We start from the raw sequence: 21,491 nt of genomic DNA, 5'->3' as shown, positions 1-21,491 counted from the left end.
TTTTGATGTAAATATTGCACCTCTTAAATATAATGATGATAATAGAGGCTGTGAATCCACAGATTTGTGCGAGTGCTCCCTTTTCAATAACTGAAAATATTTAAATCACAGAAGTTTTAACATCCTATGGGGAGTGGCAGACAGATGTGCCAATAGAGTGAGACCTACAAAAGTTACTACTGTTTTTTCTGAGTAATGAATAAGGCAGACTCACTGGCTTCTCTGAGGGAATTATGATATAATAACTTAGAAAAAGTGGGTAGGTTTGGGTTATGCTGTGACTGGGAGCTCAGAAGTGATAGACTCAGGGGAGCGGGGAGAGTGTCCTCAGCTCCTTCACTCCTTTCAGGGCTGTCCTCACATGGAAAGGGCCCTATGGCCAACAGTTGTAAACAATGCCAAGTGGGCAGTGGTCTGCGCGTTTTCACTTGTGGAAATCATCTGGCTTTCTGGGACTGGTAAAGAGATCATCCTTGGGTAAGAAGTCCCCAAGATTACGGAGAATCCACTTTGTGACGGCACTGTCATTTCTTACTGGTTGGCATCCTTGTCTGGAAACTTAGTTGGTTGTGATTTTACTTGAAGATTAAAGCGCAGATTTTAATATGTATCTTCTGTTCTCTGAATGTAATATATATATATATATATATATATATAATACTCCTACCTTCACTTCTGTCAGTATTGTAATTCGGCAGATTTCTGTGTTTCACTGAAACCTGGAATTGAATTGTCTTGAGCCGGAAGGCATTCAAGCTGCTGTTTTTCACTCAGCTATATTTCTCTATAAGCATCTAATTGTTTCAAAAAGTGATGTACAGTATGCAAAAACCTGAATCTAATGCAAATAAGTCTGTACAGCACTAAAGTTAACAGGTGTTCTCATTAATGTAAGTAGACATGGAACAATTCTTGAATGTTTTATAAACAATCATCATCATGGCCAAATATGTTACAATAGCATAGAGATACATACTGCAACATCTTTTATTCTTGTTGTGCAGTCTCAGCACTTATTAATGGGAAACGTGTAAGTAATAAACTTGTGACAATTACCCATTTCTGCCTAAGTCACTGTATCTTTAATTAGCTAATACTTTTAAATAAAACTCTTGGTAACATAAATATTGCCACTTGTCTTCCCACAGTTTGCTTGTTTATTGATGTTAATCGTGTTTTAGTGAAATTGATGGCTGCAATGTTGATTGACAAGCAATGAGCACCTTTGCATCACTGAGGTTCTCTAAAGACTTGACCCATTAACCTAAGTATTAACTCTTGAAAATCTTAAACTTTGATCCAATTTCCCACAGTATCAACTCAGTATAATCAAGAACATTTTATTCTAGAGATATGTATGGAAATATAAACCCACTCTTGGTGCTTCCTGACTCCTCCAAATTTAATCCTATTGTCTGAAGTCTAGAACTTGTTGAGTGATGGGAAAATATAACCTCAGACTGCCGTTCTCAACCTTCGTAATGGATTGCCTACTCTACTCTGATAAAAGTGGTATTAGTGATGTCAAAATAAACTACTTAGATTGCCTAAAAGAACACAATGGTTTTGCAACCTTTAAAATTGTATTACAATGTATGTCTTTCATGAAAATGGCACGGAAGTTGAGAAAGGAAGCTCCTGCCCCTCCCAAAACTGAAGCCAAAGCAAAGGATTTGAAGGTCAAGAACACGGTACTTAAAGACGCCCATAGTCACAAAAGAAAGATCTGCATGTCACCTACCTTCCAGCAGGCCAAGACACTGCATCTCCAAAGGCAGCCCAAATATTCTTGGAAGAGAGCCCCCAGGAGAAACAAGCTTGACCACTATGCCATCATCAAGTTCCGCGGGACTACCAAGTCAGCCATGAAGAAAATAGAAGCCAACAACACACTTGTGTTCATTGTGGATGTCAAAACCAACAAGCACAAGATTAAACGGTTGTAAAGAAGGCCGCTGGCATGGCCAAGGTTAACACTTTGATCGGGCTTGATGGAGAGAAAAAAGCCTATGTTCGGCTGGCCCCTGACTATGATGTTTTGGATGTTGCCAACAAAATTGGGATCATCTACACTGAGTCCAACAGGCTAAATCTAAATATAAATTTATTTACCATAATTTTTTTTTACAATGGAGGATGAATTAAATATACTGTGGCATATCTAACATTAGCATATAATGTATTCACTGAAATATAGAAGGCAGATAATGTTCATCTATTTATTATTTACTTAATGCCTCATAGGTGTGGGTTGTGCAGCCACACATTAAGTAGACAATTGCCCTTGGCTTCAGAGTGAATATAGTGTAGTAGGGGGAACAGAGAAATCAACAGAGAATTGCAATGCAGACCAATATTTCTTTATAATAAAGTAGTATCAAGATATCATGGGAGTGCATAGGAGGTATATCTATTTCAGAAAACCCTTTCTGAAAAGGGGACATCTAAATTGATCTGAATGATATGATAGAGGAATCAGAGGGTTCTGGGCAATGGAAACCTACCGTAAGGGAAGAAATGAAAATGAGTATGGGACAGCTTGGGAACAAAAAAATTTCAATATGGCTGGGTCATAGAGACGCAAAGGGAAATATAGAGCAGGGGGCTGCAGTATGGGTACGTGGCAGAGAACACAGGGTCTGGGAGGCTGAATTAAAGTTTGCACTGCAATGTAACATCTGTGGGGAGTCGCAGAATGTAATCAAGCAGAGGAATAGGATGATTAGATACAAATTTCAGAAAGACGATGGCTACAATATGGAATATGGATAGGAAGAGAAAGTGTGGATGAGATGGTGGGGAAATCAAAAGATATTGTTATTGAATCCATGTGGGAGATGATGGTAGTACAGATATTTATGTGCATAAAAATTTTTCATGACATGATATTTTCATTATAAGTACATATATAATGTTAATCCATGGGTCAAAAAATATTGAAGGATAGACCATAATTTAGTATACTTTGGGGAAAGGGAGATTTTATATTTATACTTTTTTACTTGTTAATTTTTTTAAATCAGGCATTGCATAAATAACAGACATAATGAAAATCATTCCAATTTGAAAATAGTGGGAGCTGCAGTTTCCAAATGTCATGGGACTAAATGAGTAATTTTGCACAGTGAACATAGCTCAGATTAAAAACTGATCTGTGATTGGCAGTGACTGATTGAGTGGTGGGTACCAGCAAACATGAGTCCTAGGATGATTAGTTTACCCAGAGACAACTACTCCCCCAAATTTAGAAATTAACATTAACAGCAATAAAACTCTAAGCTGATATCTTTGTACACCAACTGCTTCGATTAGTCACTTTTTCTGTTGTTTTTCATATGAGCACCACAGGCAAAATTTTGGTGTAGCTGCCTACAAAACTGTGGAAACTGCTAAACTATCTACTAATTACTTAGATAGTATTCTTTCATGAATATTGAGAAGACTGTTTCTCAGTACTTAAAACATTTTCCTACTGATAAAAGAAAGCACAAGAGTTTTTGTTTAACATTTATTTGATTGACATAAATTTGGGGCTTGGGTATTTCATTAACAAATAGAAAGGTAGAGTGGGCAAGTGATATAGATATGAATATTCACTGTAGGGACAGTTTTATTATGCAGAACAAATCTGCATGAACCAAATTATTTGGGTGTCAAAGGTACAACTCAATTTCAATTAAAAAGCACTGTTTCTTGAAAGGTGGGCCTTAAACCTTAGATTTTGAAATTCACTTGGGGATCTGTTTTGTTATGTAGTCTAACATTTGTTTACTTTCCATTAAATAAGAAATTGCTTACATGGGCAGGTTATTTTGATATGATGACACCACTGAGAGTTTCAATAAATGTACATGCAAATCAATCAAGCCCAAACATATTGAAAACATATCCAATAAACATCTGGAAACTAATGAACACACATTTGTTAATACAGGGGGAGTTGTGGAAATTCAGGATCCATTGGTGGCTAACCTTATTTAGTAGCATGTAGATTTAAGAATATTTCATGGAGTCAGAAGAAAGAAAGGGTAATTATAACATAAGGTTCAACATCTTTAGATATGTAGAACGTTTTCCGTTGCTTAAAACAAATATTCCCTAAGAAAGTATAAAACATTTTTCTGACTTGCGAAGTTTTTGCAGTCTATCATTTAAATTACTTAAATAAAGGGAGCTTTACTGCTCCCCAAAGCTAAGAATATAACACCCTCCATGCATATTAGCTTGATCTTCCTGACAGACCAGAAAAGTGTTTGTGTGTGCCAATTAAAACAAAAATGGATCCCTAGTGGCTTGTTCTTCACACAACTTCTGAAGACTGCTATCATTGTTTGCTAGGGTAACCCTGGATAAGGCTGCTATCCAAAGTAAACAAACTTTTCAAAACTTTCATGACAGATGGGGGTTACAAATGCATTTTAATAAGAGAGTTGCCAAAGCAACTTTTTTTTTCTTATAATCAGCATATATTTACTTAACATCTAGCAACATTGGGAACACAAGGCAGATACTTTCTCACAAAATGTTTTAACAAGAAACATTTTTGGAAAGACAAATTGAAGACCTTTTACTTTTTTTTTTAAGATTTTATTTATTTATTTTGACAGAGAGAGACACAGCGAGAGAGGGAACACAAGCAGGGGGAGTTGGGAGAGGGAGAAGCAGGCTTCTCGCTGAGCCCAGAGCCCGATGTGGGGCTAGATCCAAGGACCCTGCGATCATGACTTGACCTGAAGGCAGACGTTTAAGGATTGAGCCACCCAGGGACCCTGAAGACCTTTTACTTCTAACCGATATTTTACCCATAGTTTTATGTTAACTTTGCTCAACATGTTAAGAAAAATGTTAGGAGTTACTCAAACCAGACTGTAATTTGAGAGAGGCATGCAGCTTGATAACGTAATTTCATTGGTGGTCATAAACACCTTTGAGACCAAGTAATTTAACTATAAGTATAACCATGACAACCTTTATTTGATCAGCTATATCAAATGGATACTTGTGGAGTGTGATGCAAGATGAAAAAAATGTGAATCTGAGGGTTTTTTTTAAGCATTATTTCTTCAATTTTAGGTCTGAACCCTCACTATAATGTAGCCAAAATATATACCTATATTTTATGCTGTTAGAATTCAATAAAGATAGAGCCAAAATTAATTTCAAAAAATAATTTATATTCACTTCAAATGAATTTAGTATATTTTGACATAAATTTTTATACTACTTAATTTAATTCAAATATAATGACTTCATCATGAAGTCCAAAGTGTCTCCAAATACAATAGTAATTAAATTCCATCTTCCTAAATGGGTAATCCACTTATTTGTAAGAATCCTTGTAGCCATATCATTTAACATTTTTTAGGACTGTTTGAATATTTAGCATATTTATTACACATTTCCTACATATAGTTTCAGCTTCATTAAGATGGAATAAATTCTCCTTTGGTTCATATTCAAAGACTGATCATAAGCAAAATATGAATGATACCTAGTTCAAATGTAGGATTGTTTTAGTCCTTTCCAGGATTTGAAGGAATGTTTTTGGATGCCCCAATCCTGTTTTAGATATATTTTTTCATAGTAGGAGAGTAGTTGTTTTTCAGGGGGAAAAAAAAGATGAAAACATCTGAATAAGGATATTGGGTGATCCTATAAAATTGGGTTATCTTTAACATAACAGTAAAGAAACAAGGGACTTTTTTCTAAGATCTGCATTCCAGATTTCACAACTGAAACCAAATCACCATATTCCTTTTCCCATATGCATAGAGTCCTTGACTGTATAAGATTTTTGCTGAGGACTAGTGAACTAGAAATCAAGATCTTTGTAATCTCTTAATTCTATCATTTTAAATGATGCCAATTTGATAGAATGACATTCTCATTTGCTTCATTTTCTTCATTTGCAAAATTACTTTATGATAGTGGAGGGAAGCTGCCTTTAAAGAATGTTTATTATGTGCTTTGAGATCATTAAAGCTGATATCACTTTGCATACCAAGTGGTAGTATTTTCATATCCTTAATATACTAAAGTTCTGATACAATCAACCTTTAAAAAATAACGTATCATGACCAACAGTTTATGCATAATTCCATGATGTGACTGTGTCTGCAGTAATTACTCCCTCCTCTGAAATCTTGACATGAGCATTGTCTGTGCCACTCACATTGGGACTTGGTATAAGCTATTTTCTATTGTTATTTATCTTTATATGCATATGTCCTATTTATGCAAACAGATTGTGAGCTCTTGAGGCTTGGGGGGGTGTACCCCTAGCTTCTAGTGATGTGCTTTGCACTTAATGGATGCTTAATCAGTCCTTGATGACTAGGGGGGTATTTGGTCAGAGACACCCCTCTCAGTCTCCTGAACAAAGAATTATTTGTGGAATTATTCTGTGATAGGAAAGGTGCTACTATCAAAGAGGGGAACGCATATCACTCATTATCTCTTGCACCTTTGATAGTCTCAACATGCATTTGAGATCAAGTGTAATGGAAATAGCCAGTAATATTTAGCCATCAAATATGTTTTATTGATAAGGTATCTATCCATAGCATAAAGTTTTGTATGAATCATTGTCATATACATTTGATTATTATTTATAAAAGATTGGCAATAACTAAATTAATATGTCCATAGTGTTTACTCTGTGGAGTCATGAATAGTTGGAATTTGCTTTTTTGCTATCTTTATTTTTTCCAAATTCTTCATAATAAATACAATTATTCTTATAATTAGGAAAAAATGTGAAATTCTAAAAAGTTTTTGTTTCTATTCTGGTAAGCCAAATTACAGAAATTTTTAATAGTTTAATGCCATTCTACATATTACTTTTCATTTAAATTAAAATCGAACACAGGAAAGACTAAATGCCAGACTGTATATTGACAAGGGCGATACTTAATTGACGATACTGAAAAGGGCAATACTTAAATAAACATAAACATTATTCATTAAAACTCCTCAAAGATGTTTAAATTAGCATAATAATATTCCATGTGTTAATTAAAGCCTGAACAACAAATTTCTCCTCTCCTTCTCACTTATTGGTGGAGTTTGGAGCTGGGAGATAACATGCTTCCATCTTCAGAGGAACCACAAGAAGGACACAGACCTAGGTTCCTAGCCCAGAGGAAAACTATTGTTGAAATAGTACCCAAAAGCCTTAAAGAACGTGTCTATTCTTCATGTTGCCCAGTGGATACATTCATATGATTTCCTAGACATCCATGTGTCACCAGCAAGAATTCAAACAGATCCTTATTGAGTGTGAAAAGTTTGAGGCAAATTTCCCCAGACAGGCAATTAAAGATATCTATTATTGACAACACTAGCACATTTCACTAAGATTGCTCAAAATAGGAGTTGGTGGCAAGGAGGGATTTCAAGACATGTTTGTCTAAAGTAGGCTTCGAACAAAATGGAGACCAGCCACTCTTGCCTAAACCTGTTGTGCTTGCTGTAAGTTCTTTCTTCATTCACCTTGTGCCGGCATCTGTCACGGAAGCAAAACATGATATAGAAAGAATACATTAGCATGGCTTAATATCAAATCTTTTATGCCTGTTATTACATCACTTTAGATTGTCATCAGGAATTGTTCAATCAAAAGGTTTAGTCAAAGCTAACAGTCTTTACTGATGTCTTTTTTCCCCAAGAGTGTTGAAATTTTGATTGTTCAAACTGCAAATATGATTCAGCAAACCATTTAGCAGAAAACCTTAAGGAGGTAATGTAAAATGTGGCTAGGAAGCTGAATTAAATGGACTTGAGCAAAGACTTTGAAACTGCTTTCCTGTGAATGTCTGGGATAGAGCAGAACAAAGTCAATTACTGACTGTAATTAAGAAGTGGATGCATTTAAACTGTAGAGAGCAGTAGCAGACTTCTCCAGACTGCCTAGTAACTGGAAAGATTAGTGGGAAGACAGAGGAAAGAATGTGAACTGTATCTTTCTGATAGTATATTTTGAATGAATTGCATTCATATAGTTCTCTGATCCAGTGTCCTCAAATGAATTCATAAATCACTGCTTATGTACAATTAATGCAGTCATATATTTGGATAAAGAAACTTTTAAAATACATTTTGTTTTTGGTTGTGTTGGCAGTAAAAGATTCCTTTTCACTGCATAGCATGCACCAAAAATGCAAATGTACTGCTGAAGTACTTACATTTTATCACTGTTTGAATTTACTGGACTGAAAACTGAACTGTGAGCTCTTTCCTAAACCCTCAGAATATAGTAAATCTAATTATGTTTGCTTCTTGTACTTTGAAATTCTTTTTACAATTTTAATAATGGTTTATTTATAATGGTGAAGAAATATATTAGATTGTACATTGTGTTTGGGCTAATTCATATTTCTTTGTGTGTGTTAACAAATTGTGATGTTATTTAATACATTCATAATCAAAATATTTAAATTTAGATTAGGAGGAAGGTAGAGGTCAAGGGCATTACCAGTTTTCTTAGGTTAGTTACAAGAGACCTTATATTTCTAGATTGCTATTTCTGTGGCAACACTTTATAAAGTAAATATTTGGAACTTTATGTAAGTAAAGAACATTGCTAGGGTGTTCAGATAATTAGGCAAACATCAGCTTAACTGTCTTTTAATAGATACATAAAACAGAGGACTATTTGGAGGCTATTTTGAGCCATCCCAAATCGTACATGCAATTTTACTTAAAAAAAAAAAAAAGAGCAATTGGCCCCTGTAGTCTGTCAAATTCTAATGTGGATAATTAAATTCCTCTTATTTTCTAATCTTTCACTTCTCATAATTGCATATACTTGGAGAGTTCCTCTCCTTACAGTTGTAAAACGTCGGAACGCATCTCACTCAAGAATGGTTGTGTTGCAGCCCTGAGTGTGATGTTGCATCTCTGAATCGTTTTTTCTAAAAATAAATGATGAGAGAATATATATGTATGTGTGTAATTGAAGATTTCTTTAAAACTCCAGGATCATTGGTCATTAAATATTGCCGTAAGAATCATTGAAACCTTCAGAGTGAGCTATTTTGGGTAATAATTGTCACTTTAATGATAGAATTATAGAGACATCCTAAAGCATGATTTGTGATTTTCTGAACCTGTGGGCACATGTCAGTGTTCACCTCCGATTTAGAGCAAGGAAGGCTGAGAAGAGGTGACTAGCTCCTGATTGAGTATTTTGAAATGTCAGTCCTCTAAAACTCTGAAGCCTTGCTTGATGTGTGACAGTAGCCGGGAAATGTTCATCTTCTTGTTGAAACAAAAAGTCAATACAAAGGGAAAATCTTCACAGTTCTGATTGATGGCCTAATACAGAAAGCGTGTCCACACCCACTCTAATCAAATTCATCTCTAAGTAGCCTTTTATGTGTGAAATAAAGAGCATTGCTCTGTTTCTATAGGGTCACATTCTTCTCTCACGATGCTGGAGAGGAAAAGATTCGCTGTAATGAAAAACGTATAGTTACATGTTAAATATTGCCAACTACTTAATAGCTCTGAGAGTCTGGAACGGGGATGTTCACTTGATAAATACTCTCCATGAGAGGTTCAAATATGTAAATAAACTTTTATTCTAATATACTCCTTTTGTGGGTGAAATTAGTCCTTTATTACTTTCCTATAGATCTTTATGATAGGAAAGTAGAAATAGCCAAATGTTATTCATTTGAATGACCTTTTGGAAAAGTCTGCATTCGTCTCTTTGGTAAATAATCTGTTTTACAGCCCTCCATAAAAGGAAATCAAATATAGAGATACTATTAGATTTGAAAAAGACAAACAGGAAAGAGCCAAAAGCGCAGAATGAATTCTGACACACCCGGGTGCATTTTTCTTAGGTTCTGACTTAAGTGGGTACTGTCTGCATCATTCTGAACTTCCTGACTTGCTTCTCCTTGAGTTGGAGTAATTCAACTTTAGTCCTACTCTGAGTTAATCGTTCTATTATTAAAACAATAATGTATTTGTTATGACATGAAAAAACAGTTTATAGAGAGCAGTTCAAAATGATCCTGGTCTCCCAGTTCCCAGAAAGACAATTACTGGAATATAAGAAAATATTTTGGTGTATTGAAGTGTGTTTTTTAAACAACATATATATATATCTTGGAGATATATATATCTATCTCCATTTTTTAATGTAAGAGATCAATTTTATGTGGTCTGCTTACCTGTCGATTTTTTTTCAGATCACAACAGTATCAGGAAATGAGTTCCTTCTACAGTCAGATATTGACTTCATCATATTGGATTGGTTCCATGCTATCAAAAATGCAATTGACAGATTGGTATGTATTTGTTTTGGCTGTTACCTTTATTAATTAAAATGTTGTCACTTAAATTATTGCTTAGGCATATAACACACACACATTTAAATGGATCCTATAGATGGAGAGATATTAAGTTATTTTAAGTTTAAATAAAGTCCACAAAAAACCATTTCAACAGACGTGATTCGTAGAGCTAAATGTCATTTGACTTCTCTCTTTCAAATGAAAAACACAGTGCATTCATTTTTCCCCCTGAAATGACATGGACATTCATTTACTAGAAGCTGTAAAAAGCACACAAGCACTTAATGACTACTGAGTTTTCACATTTTCAGTTTATGTTGTCTGTAATACATATTCTCGAAAATAAATATCAATGTATTTAAGCCCATACTCACTGTTATAATACCAGTAAATAATAATCCTTTATACTGATTTTCATTGTTCTTCCAGTGAAACTAGATTGTTCTTCTCATGAAAATTATGAGTCTAAAATTTCATGAAATTACCCTAAATCATACATTTAAAGTATATTTATAAGAATCAAATTACTTAAAATTACCATTATATACTGATTCTAGACGAAACATCTAATTTTTGGACACTAATATTTGCAAAATCTTGAGGAAAAACTATTCTTGAGAGCTTTTAATAAGGTATATAATAGGAAAATACTGCATTTTCGGTGTGATTTTATTGCTATTTAATTGCAGTCTTCCTTTATATCATTTTGGGACTACAACTTTAAAAAATAACAGATTGACTTTTCTCCATCAACCATATAGTTCCCTTATCCAGGCATGCTTGAGTGCTCACGCCCACATCCACCCACCCACACACAGAGTTTGTTGTTGTCATTTAGAGTGGACTCTGGCGTCAAACTGCCTCAGTTTGAATCCTGGTTCCATCCTTTGCTAGCTGTGTGGCCTTAAACAAATTACTTATCTCTTTTGGCTTCAGTTTCCTTGTCTGGAAAGTAGGAATAATAATGATATCTACCTCATAGGATTACTGTGATGATTAATTGAGTTAATACATGTGGAGTGCTTGGGGTAATGCAGAGCATTTAGTAAGTTTTATGTATATATATACATATATATATAGCTATTATTAAATTTGAGCTTAGCATAGAGGCCCTGTCCTTAAATAATTGTCTTAGTTCAGTCTTCCCTTTAAAATTAACATCAAAATAGATCACTAAACTATTTGGTGAATCCTTTCTTCCTTGTAAAATTGTTCAGTCTAATTGTTTGTTATTTCCAGCCAAAGGATCCAAGTGGTTCATCAAGAAACCTGGAATTATTCAAAATCCAGAGATCCTCCAGTACTGAATTACTAAGTCACTACGATAATGATATAAAAGAACAGAAACCAGAGCACAGAAAATCTTTAAGTAAGTACTTTTTTTTTTACTTGCTGATTTTAACTTTGTCTAAATGCAATGCTTATGAAATATAAATGCATCAAAATAAGATTTGAGCCAAACTCATACTACTCATGGAAGATTCGTAGCCATTTCCTGGCCAGGGATTCATATACTGGAGGGCAGTCTGGGCGCTTTGCTCTCATCATTGTTGGTAATGCCTTTTGAGAAAATAATTGTTCCAAGGTCATGGTCTCTGCTTAGAGCAAATCTCTGAATCTCTGAGTAATAGCCATGGCGTTCAGATTGGTGATTGATTTTGAAAGTGGGAAATGTCAAGCGTCTCCAAACCTTGGTATGCTGACTATTTGATTTCCATACATTAAAAGATGTATGAGTGACCACCACAGTTGGCCCAACTTAAACCAACAGGCTATGCAACTTTCCACACTTACAGACCACCAGAAAGATTTAGAAATGTGGGTTATGAATTATATGTTCTCCAGGGTCACATCAAATTCTAATATTCTGAAAGGAAGGAATTTAGAGTAAAAAGGACCAATCTCACCATATAGTGCTCTTGAGTATAACTCTCAACCTTGCCCCACTCTTTCCTCCTCAACAAAAGGAGATTATGAAAAGGTGTCACACATATCTCACAGTTGGTTTGGATTTCGGCCTCCTGAAAGGTATCTCCGAAATCAAAGCAGGTGTCTCTGAAATCAAAGCAAACCAATTTCCCAAAGTCTCAAAAATTATAGTACCATTCCTGGATCACCTACCCTCAATCACTATTTTTTATGTCCTCTCCTTCTGATCTAAGATCAGTATAGTTACATTCTAGCTTTTTGAGTTAAAGAGAACTCCATAAGTAGAGAAGGGCTTCTAACCGAATATTTACACGTGTACATGAGTACATGTGTTAAATGACTATATGTGTATATGCATAAGTTTGTGTGCATTAGGGAAGACTATATATATATATATACACACACACACATATATATGTATATATATATAAACATAGATGCATTCTCTCACGCATATAACAAGGAAGAGAGAGGCTATTTATATATAACCTATCTTCCAGAGCTAAATTATTGGGATCTTAAAAATCTAGAAATAGCATGACAACTTTGAGTAGAAGCACTCTTTCAAAATTAAGTCATTATTCAAGAACTCATACCATAATTTCAACAACTGCTAGAAACATATTTAGCTAGCCGGTTGTGTTAAGTTGGTGTTTAAAGTGATCAACGTTAATGTCTTAATCTGTATGGTGCTTTGCAAATCAAGTTATTTGTGGAGAGTTAGCAATGCCATTTAAAACGATTGTTCCATAAGGTGGTACAGTTTGGAGTTATCCCATTTGAATGTTTCCCTTTAATTCCTGGTCATTGTTCCCCTTTACTTAATATAGGATCAAGTTTAAGGTAAAATTTTAGAATTAGAATTCAATTGTGAGTATGTTAATGTTATGTGAGTATGTTAATGTTAATTATATGACTATTTTTTAGGGTATATATAATAGGATATATGAAGGATTGATTAGTAGAGGTTTGGAGGATACCTTGACATGCTTCTAGAGCCTGAAGGTTGGGAGAAAATCAAAAGTGTTTGAGAAACACTGAAGCAAATGGATTCTGTGTTCAGCGATAGTCACTTGAAATGTTTTAGGACGATACTGGGGAAAAAATCTTCCTACAGATAGAATACCAGCTACTCCTCTTTAGAATTTATTTTTGATTGGGAAAGACAATTATTTGTTACTGGGGTCTTAAATTCAATCCTGCCTAGAGACAAGGGAAGAGGCATATGATTTATCTACTCATTTTAAAATGTACCTAATTCTCTAGGGATCTCATAGTCACTTTTTCCTTTGCAGTTTAAAAATAATAACAGCTAGCCACCATTGAGCACTTACTTTTCACCAGGCATTGTTCTAAGTTTTCATTTATGTTGACTTACCTAATCCTCCCACTAACCCAACGAAGCAGGTACTACTACTAAACCTATTTTATAGATGAGAAAACTGAGGCATGGAGAATTAAGGCCATTTGTACAAAGACAGGTTATGGAGACAAGTTTCAAACCCATGCAATTTGAGATAAGAGCCTATGCTTTTAACCATTACACTACAGTGAAGTGAACAAATAAAAGGTAAACTTAGTTTATATCAACCTTGGACTTGGATGGAAATATTACCTTAAAAATGAGATGCATAGAAATCAGTAAACTTAAATAGGGACCCAAAACATACTAGCAAAAGAACTAAAACCAAAAGTCTCTGGAGTTTGATTTCACTATTAAAATAAAGGGGTCATTTAGTCTATGATATATATATTTTTTAAGATTTTATTTATTTATTTGACAGAGAGAGACACAGCGAGAGAGGGAACACAAGCAGGGGGAGTGGGAGAGGGAGAAGCAGGCTTTCCGCCAAGCAGGGAGCCCAATGCGGGCCTCGATCCCAGGACCCTGGGACCATGAGCTGAGCCGAAGGCAGATGCTTAACGACTGACCACCCAGGCGCCCCTAGTCTATGATATTAGCCCTAATTTTAGAAAATGCTTCATTTCTATATTCTGATGGATATATATAGTTGTAAGCCCTTTTTAAGTCTTCGTATTTTTTTTTCTGCAATGTAGGATATAGTTAATATCTATTACTTAAAATTAAGTTCTTTCACTATTTATGTATTGATTTTCATTTGAAAGGCATAATGATAGACACACCCACAGAATGTCAAATTAGATTATGCATTTGAAATAATGATTGGCATGTTTTATATTTGATGCTTTATAAAATATTTTTTCAAGTAGGAAATATACTGTGTGAAAGCCCCTCTGATCTCAGTCCTAGATTTGAACACCCAAACTTAGATTCTTAAAATATGCATTCAGTTTTATGTTACCCTCTTGAGATTAAATAATCATGTGGAATTAGAGATTCACAGTATCTCCTTTCTTATTAGTAGTCTAAGCACAAACTTTATTGTCAGTTTGCTGCCTTTGGCTTCCTGTGCCCTTGATGTTCTCATGAGTTTTGTCGCCAAGATTGTAGACAGATAAAGCCAGAATTACTTTTTTTAAAGGCATGTGAACATCATTAGCAGCTAACAGGTGGTCATTTCATTGTCCAGTTTCTCTGGGTAACATGGGAAAAAATATGTACTCTCAATGAGTGAATTGTGAAAGTTAAGTGCTTAAATATACTTTCCTTTTTAAAATATGATTTTAACCTGCCAACATTATTAAGGACTAATCAGATATTTTAAGATATCAGTTGAGTCTAACAGACAAGAGGCCAGAAAATTCAATGTAAGGGCCAAATCACTGTGGGCAATTCAGGACACCAGCATGGGATGAGAGTGGGAGAGCAGCTCTCCGGGGAGGGTTGTTAATGGAAAGTGGAGAGTCAATCAAAGAAAATGCTAACATATTTTTTCCAAGGGAAGAGAAGTATCTTCCACTGATGGGAAAGAAGAAAGGGCCAAATATAAATCCTGTATCAGATAACCTTGGAGAGGTTTCTTAACTTTTCTGAGTTTTACTTTGTAGATCTATAAAAATGGGTCTAATACTGTCCTTGCAGGATAGCATGAGAATTTGAAATTAAACATGTAAATACTTAGCTCACAGCATTTTCTCAATGAGTAGGAGCTCTTATTATTATTCTCTGTGTCTCCAAGCAGATGGTACCAAAATAGGGCATGGGCCTAGGGTAGTGTCTAATGGAAGAATGGAGCAGGGCATATATTCTTGACCCCGCCCCCCAAGTATGAGAAAATAGGGGGAAAGAGCCAGAATTGGATATGGGAGTCATAACTACAAAACTCTAAATATGAGCAGCTGGTCTTTCTCCTGGCGACTCCCCAGGTGAAAATGGCAGCCAGGACATTCTTGGGAGCAGCACACCAGGAAATAATAGAAGGGAGCCAAGAGATACTCATGAATCTTTTATGCCCAGAAGAGCTGGTCATGAAGAAGTTCCGGTTGATGGAAAGGATTCAGCATCTAGCCATTTCACTATTCCTTTAGGCATAGCTCTAGTTTATTCATTCACTCATCTATTCGTTCTTTTTCATTAATGGATATACCTGAAGGTACACAACTAAAATTCGTGACTTCACTCATTTGCATTTTCAATTTTTAAAAAATATTTTGTATTTGGGTTATGCTTTAGAAGTAGTATACCACATGCTGATCAGGTGCTAAACTGTAAAACCCATGCAGGGAGACCTTGGATAACTTCTGTATAAAATGGACACTTTTAGCATTATAAATAAGCACCCCAAAATAAACATGAACTAGAAGAATAAAATCAAAAAGGAAGAGAACTGAAAGAAAATGAGTTTTCTTCTGGCTGTCTTTCGATGAAGTTTTCATAAACAACAAATGTTTTCTGGGTGAAATCCTAAAAATATTTAGATATGGATTTCCCAATTGCATCTCCCCTTAGTAGGGGTGTATGTACAAAGCTACAGGGATAAAGACAGGAAGGGAAAAATTGGGATGATATATTCATACAATATAGAAAATGAAAATACTTGTGAACCTTTAATAATATCTTCATTTAAAAATTTGTTTGCAAAGTAATCATGATCATGCCAAGTGAAAACAAGTCTGATAGAGAAGGCAGTTATTTTTTGTACTAATTAAATAATTATAACACTGGTCATCCACAACTGTAAGTAGATTACATTCTCAAAATCCCGTTGTAAACTGATTCTTAGATCTCACTCAGCACACTTTCATAAGGAAACCGCGTAGCAGCCACAAAAGCACACTTGAACCTTATTGCAATCATTTAGAATGTTGTTTTGAGGGAACAGCTTGTTCTGAGTTTTTTGCACCTCTGGCCCTAAGAGCTAACACTTTCCAGTAGCATTGCTTTCCATCTGGTTTCCCTTTTCCTCCTCCCTCCTCCTGTACCAACCCCACCAAAGCAATTAGAATGATCAGAACGGCTTTGGCTAGGAGGCTCCTGGACCCTGAAAATCCTCAGTGGTGTCAAGGAGGGGATGCAGAGCCTCCAAGCCAGAAAAAAAAAATAGTGGGAAAAAGAGAGAATGAAGAACTGGGAAGGAAGATTTTTCAGCACGGACAGGGAATGAGTCCTTGGCAAGGGCAGATGCTCTTTGTACAAAATGTGTGTAATGACAGATTAAGTCTGGTATTGTCCCAAATGTTAATATTTGATGAATCTAGGTGGTATCTATAGGAGTTATCATGATGCTCTTGTTTTCTGTGTTTGAAGAGTTTCGCAATTAAAAACAAATACACACACTAAGTATTACTCATGGTCATAATTCAATAAAAGAATATACATATTTTCTAATCCTGGCTTGAAAATTTCTAAAGATCAAATTTTCTGAATATGAATTACATTAAGACCTCTTTAAATAATTAAAAAAAAACACTGATAGCTCTTTATTTTCCCATTTTTCCCCCCAAAAGCCAATATATTTTTTCTTGTGGCCATTGTGGCCTTTCTGGTAGCAGTGTAATTAAAGAAATTTGTAAGATGTTTATTATTGTCCAAAAAGGAAAAGTCCTACTAGTTTCTTGGATGAATATATAACTAGCAATTGTTTAAAACACATACTGTGAAGTCTGTTCTGGAGACCCACATAAAAACATATTTTAAAGTTTCTTCCTCTTAAGAATTTTGTATAAAACAGCCTAAGCTTGCCAATGCATAAAAATAATAAGATAAATAAGCCATCTGCCAAGAAAATGAAAACAATATTAAAATTGCACAAATAAATTATATCTTGCCCTGAAGAAACAGAAAATCTCCTACCTGGAAACAACAAAAAAGTCATAATATTTATGTAGAGTATAATGGGTTATTGTGTTGTCAAAGGGAAAAAGGTTTTCAATTTGGGTAGGATGGTCCATCATCTGACTCGTTTCTTTCCCCTTAAAAACAATATTACTACCCTGGCACCGGTTTCAGTCAGTATGCACCTGAGAAAAACAAACAACTGAAGAAAAGTGTGAAAATAAAATTTATTTTGTTTTACTATAGTCATAAGACTGACAGTATCAAAGGAACAGTGAGTGTCAGTTCTTTTCTTTTTGTTTTCCACAGGTTAAGGGAGTTCTTTATTTCAAATTATTTCTGTAACTGAAGAAAAAAAGGAAAAATTTTAAATGAAAATGTATGTTGCTAAAACAGGAGGATTTAAACATTATGAGAAAAAAAACAGTAAAGATTAGACACACACTTGACAATCAGCGTCCAAAATATTTTGTCAAACTGGTTTTATTCATGAAGGTTACAGGACTTCACTGAGGCACTGTGTGACTACAGAAATTGTTCTGACATGTGTTCCCAAGATAGTTAGCAGCAATCCCTGCTTTCCTGGGACCCATAGATTACAGTTCCTTCAAAACATTCAGTTCTCCATGAATCATTTGAAAGAGGACCTAGTTATAAGCTGAGCAAAGAATATTCTGATTAATCTCTTCTTTCCCATCTAAGGGGTTGATCTTGCCCTCTGAACTGTGGGTGTCCATTGTCATGTATCTTGTAACATCAGCTACTCTGAGAGTCCATCTAACCCTATCAACACTCAAGCACTAGATCACCCCATCTCTTCCTGACCTTGGCGGTAACTCCGCGACCGTTTTTCCCCTTAGATAAACTGCATTTAATCAATTTCTGATTTCATTAGGTCAAATGGCATCTTTCTTTCAATAATAGGCCAAATCCAAAGGGCTCTTTCATCTAACTCTTGAGCAGTATTTCCTTAGCATTAATACACTACTGTGATTGTAAACAATATAAAAAATGCTCTTTGATCTCCTCTGAAAGTTTCCCTCCATTTATTCTATGACTCCAGGATGGCTATATATATTAACATTTCTTTGTAGAATTCAACATATAATATTTGTTCAGTACTGTCATATCAAGTTTAAAGTATCTTAGCTAAACATGATATTTAAGGCATTCTTATAGTGAATCCCTGTGTAGACAAAAACATTCTTTTGAACACACATGGTCACCTCTTTTTGTATACAGAATTTATTGGGTCTACTCCTTTTTGTTTCTGGAGTATAGGAGCAATGGTAATTTTCTTCAAAATCCTAAAAGAAAGTAATTTGCTTTTTAATGCATTTATTTGGATGTCCCAAATAGGCCTAATGGTATCCTTAGGGGGAAAAATTATATAATCGGAAATTTTCTTGGAAAATTAGTTTGTTTCTTATTACTCATCATAAAACCCACATTCACACAAGGAAAATCAGGTGTTGCTTTCATCCAAAGTATGAGATGTATCCAAAAATACCAGCTGTGTCTATCCAAATTAAATAAAGTGTGATCTATAACATTAGGACTCTTAGCTTCCTTCAAGAAATGTCTCATGGATGACTCGGGGAAAGGTAAATCAGTCGGCCAATGCATCTTTCCTTGATTATTTAAATAGAACCTGAAGCCAAGTACTCTTGCTACTCAATTTCCCTAATATAAATAAATATATCCTTTTTGTATACAAAATTAATTGACCTAAAAAAGTAGAGGCCAAATGGGGATGCAGTGGCCAAATAGAAAATATAAGGACTGGGATTGTGCCATTAGATATGATATCCTCCAAAATTGAAGTCAAAGGTTAAGAGCAATTTCTAATCAAATTACTGTATTGAAATGATTCAAGTCAAAGTTCCTCAATGAAAAGCTCTTCATGACCTGTGTCCGCATCTTCAGTTTTTTCCCACTACCCCCGACTCATGATTTATATTTCAGAGAAATGGTGCTTGTAATCCCTGACACACTACTCTATGCTGACTCTTACCTTTAATTCAAGGTCTTCCTTTGCTAAATTAAATGTTCTTTAAGACTCAGATCAGGCCACGCCTTCTCCAGAAAACTTTCCCAGATCTCTGTGATAAGTTAGTTGATCTTCCTTGGTTTTCTTATAATGTTCAATCCACATCTCTAGCATTGCAATTACCAAAGTGTGTTACAATAAGCTAATTTTGAATATCTGTTTGTCTATCCACTAGACTCCCGGACTCTGGAAAGGACACTGCTAATTTACCTAATTTACCTCTGCTACTAGCAGAGTGGCTTGATGATATTTGAGAGTATTCAAAAATGTATAGTATTAAATTACTTAATAAATGAATGAGGATATTCATATGACCAATATCAACATTCTACTTGTTCTGTGCTAAAAAATCATGATGAAATTTTTGAAACTTGTTTAGGAACAATAATGAATTGTTCCTTGTCCTGACTACTTGTACTGGTTTGACATTCAAGGTCACTATTTATATGTTTCTCTCAGTTTTCTCTTAGAACTTTAAATCTCAAATCAGTGGCATGTTTTATGCAGGTCACATGTACTGTGCCTAACAAAATCATGTACAAATAAGTGCTTTATCCTGTAGTGAGGATAAAAATGACTAAGACGGGCGCCTGGGTGGCTCAGTTGGTTAAGCGACTGCCTTCGGCTCAGGTCATGATCCTGGAGTCCCGGGATCGAGTCCTGCATCGGGCTCCCTGCTCAGCAGGGAGTCTGCTTCTCCCTCTGACCCTCCCCCTCTCATGCTCTCTCTATCTCATTCTCTCTCTCAAATAAATAAATAAAATCTTTTAAAAAATGACTAAAACCTTGCAGGAGGGGAAAGGAGAAATCCTAATCCCTTTGCTTAAAGTCATTGTCCTCTCAACATCTTTCTCTTATATATTCTAACGCCTATTTTATTTGAGAGAACAACTCTGGTTCATTCTTACTCTTTAGGCTCTTCTATGGGCTGACAGAATTTGCAAGGCTCTACTGGAAGCAAGAAAAAAGGAGAAACTCTTTAGTGTACCAAAAAAAAAAAAAAAAGAGTAATAGTTTGGATAATTTTTGTTTCTTTGGTAATTTTAGAAGACTGAGAAGAATTTTCTTAAGGCCAGCTTATTTATAAAAATATGACTAAACAAAAAAGTTTATAGAAGTGTTAATATGCACCCTTTTCAAAAGGTTGTATGGTTATTTTATCAGAAATTTGGGTCTAAGAGTCACAAAATTTAAGTATAATTCTTACCTCTGGGATATACTAGCTATAAAACTTGGACAAGTTTCTTAAGTTTCCTAAAAGTATCCAGATAAATATAATGGATGCTTTTTACATAAATATAAAATGAAATAAATATATAAATATGCATATGATTTGTATAAGAGCTAATACATATATCAGATCTAGTGATAATGTATATACTCAATCTAAAATATATCCAAGAACCTTATAGATCTGTATTGTAATGTAAATATTAGATACAATGATTTCCAAGTGAGTGTACTCTGAGTAAAATTATCATAGCTTTTGTTTGTGTACTATAAATCCCTCAGTTCTTCTCTTTAGAAATACAGCAAGAATGCACTTTGCCACTGATTTAAACAGTCAGCAAACTCAGATTAAAAAATGCATAATTTTCCAAAGGCTTAATTTTTTAATATCTTCATTATTCTATTGACTCATGGCATCATAATACTTTTACTTTAGTTTCCTTAAGGGATTCCTTAAGTGTTACGGGTAATAAACATTCCATTTTGCCATTCCTGAATGTGTGAGCCTGATGTTATAGTATTCTCTAGAGATTAAGCTTCACCAAGTGTCAGTTGTCTTTTCCATTCTTGTATAAAATGGTAAAATGGTGTAATAGTAGGATTTTGACACAGAGTTATGTAATTTCCCTTAACAACAAAAGATTTCATTTACCTTTAATATTATATATATTTAATTATATGTATATATATATATATATTAAAATCAAGCCAAACATCATAACACATCTGGTGATAAAAAGATGGCATTTTTACTAGAGTAAAAATATCAAAACCACATGAA

The 21,491-nt window shown here is 34.7% G+C and overlaps 1 protein-coding gene across 1 annotated transcript in view; it reads left to right on the top strand.

Annotated features, from left to right (window-relative positions):
• The window catches only part of ARHGAP15 (Rho GTPase activating protein 15), a 601,639-nt gene that overhangs the window by 284,817 nt on the left and 295,331 nt on the right, over window positions 1-21,491 (top strand). The window contains exons 7-8 of the mRNA XM_025856481.2: window positions 10,200-10,298; window positions 11,544-11,673. Of these exons, the coding sequence (XP_025712266.1) occupies window positions 10,200-10,298; window positions 11,544-11,673 (229 nt within the window). The remainder of the gene's footprint in view (window positions 1-10,199; window positions 10,299-11,543; window positions 11,674-21,491) is intronic.

The sequence above is a fragment of the Callorhinus ursinus genome, unplaced genomic scaffold (genome assembly GCF_003265705.2).
Source record: "Callorhinus ursinus isolate GAN/ISIS: 27379988/994484 unplaced genomic scaffold, GSC_fseal_2.0 scaffold2, whole genome shotgun sequence".
In the NCBI taxonomy this organism is placed as follows: domain Eukaryota; kingdom Metazoa; phylum Chordata; class Mammalia; order Carnivora; family Otariidae; genus Callorhinus; species Callorhinus ursinus.
This window is presented reverse-complemented; position numbering and strand designations above follow the sequence as displayed.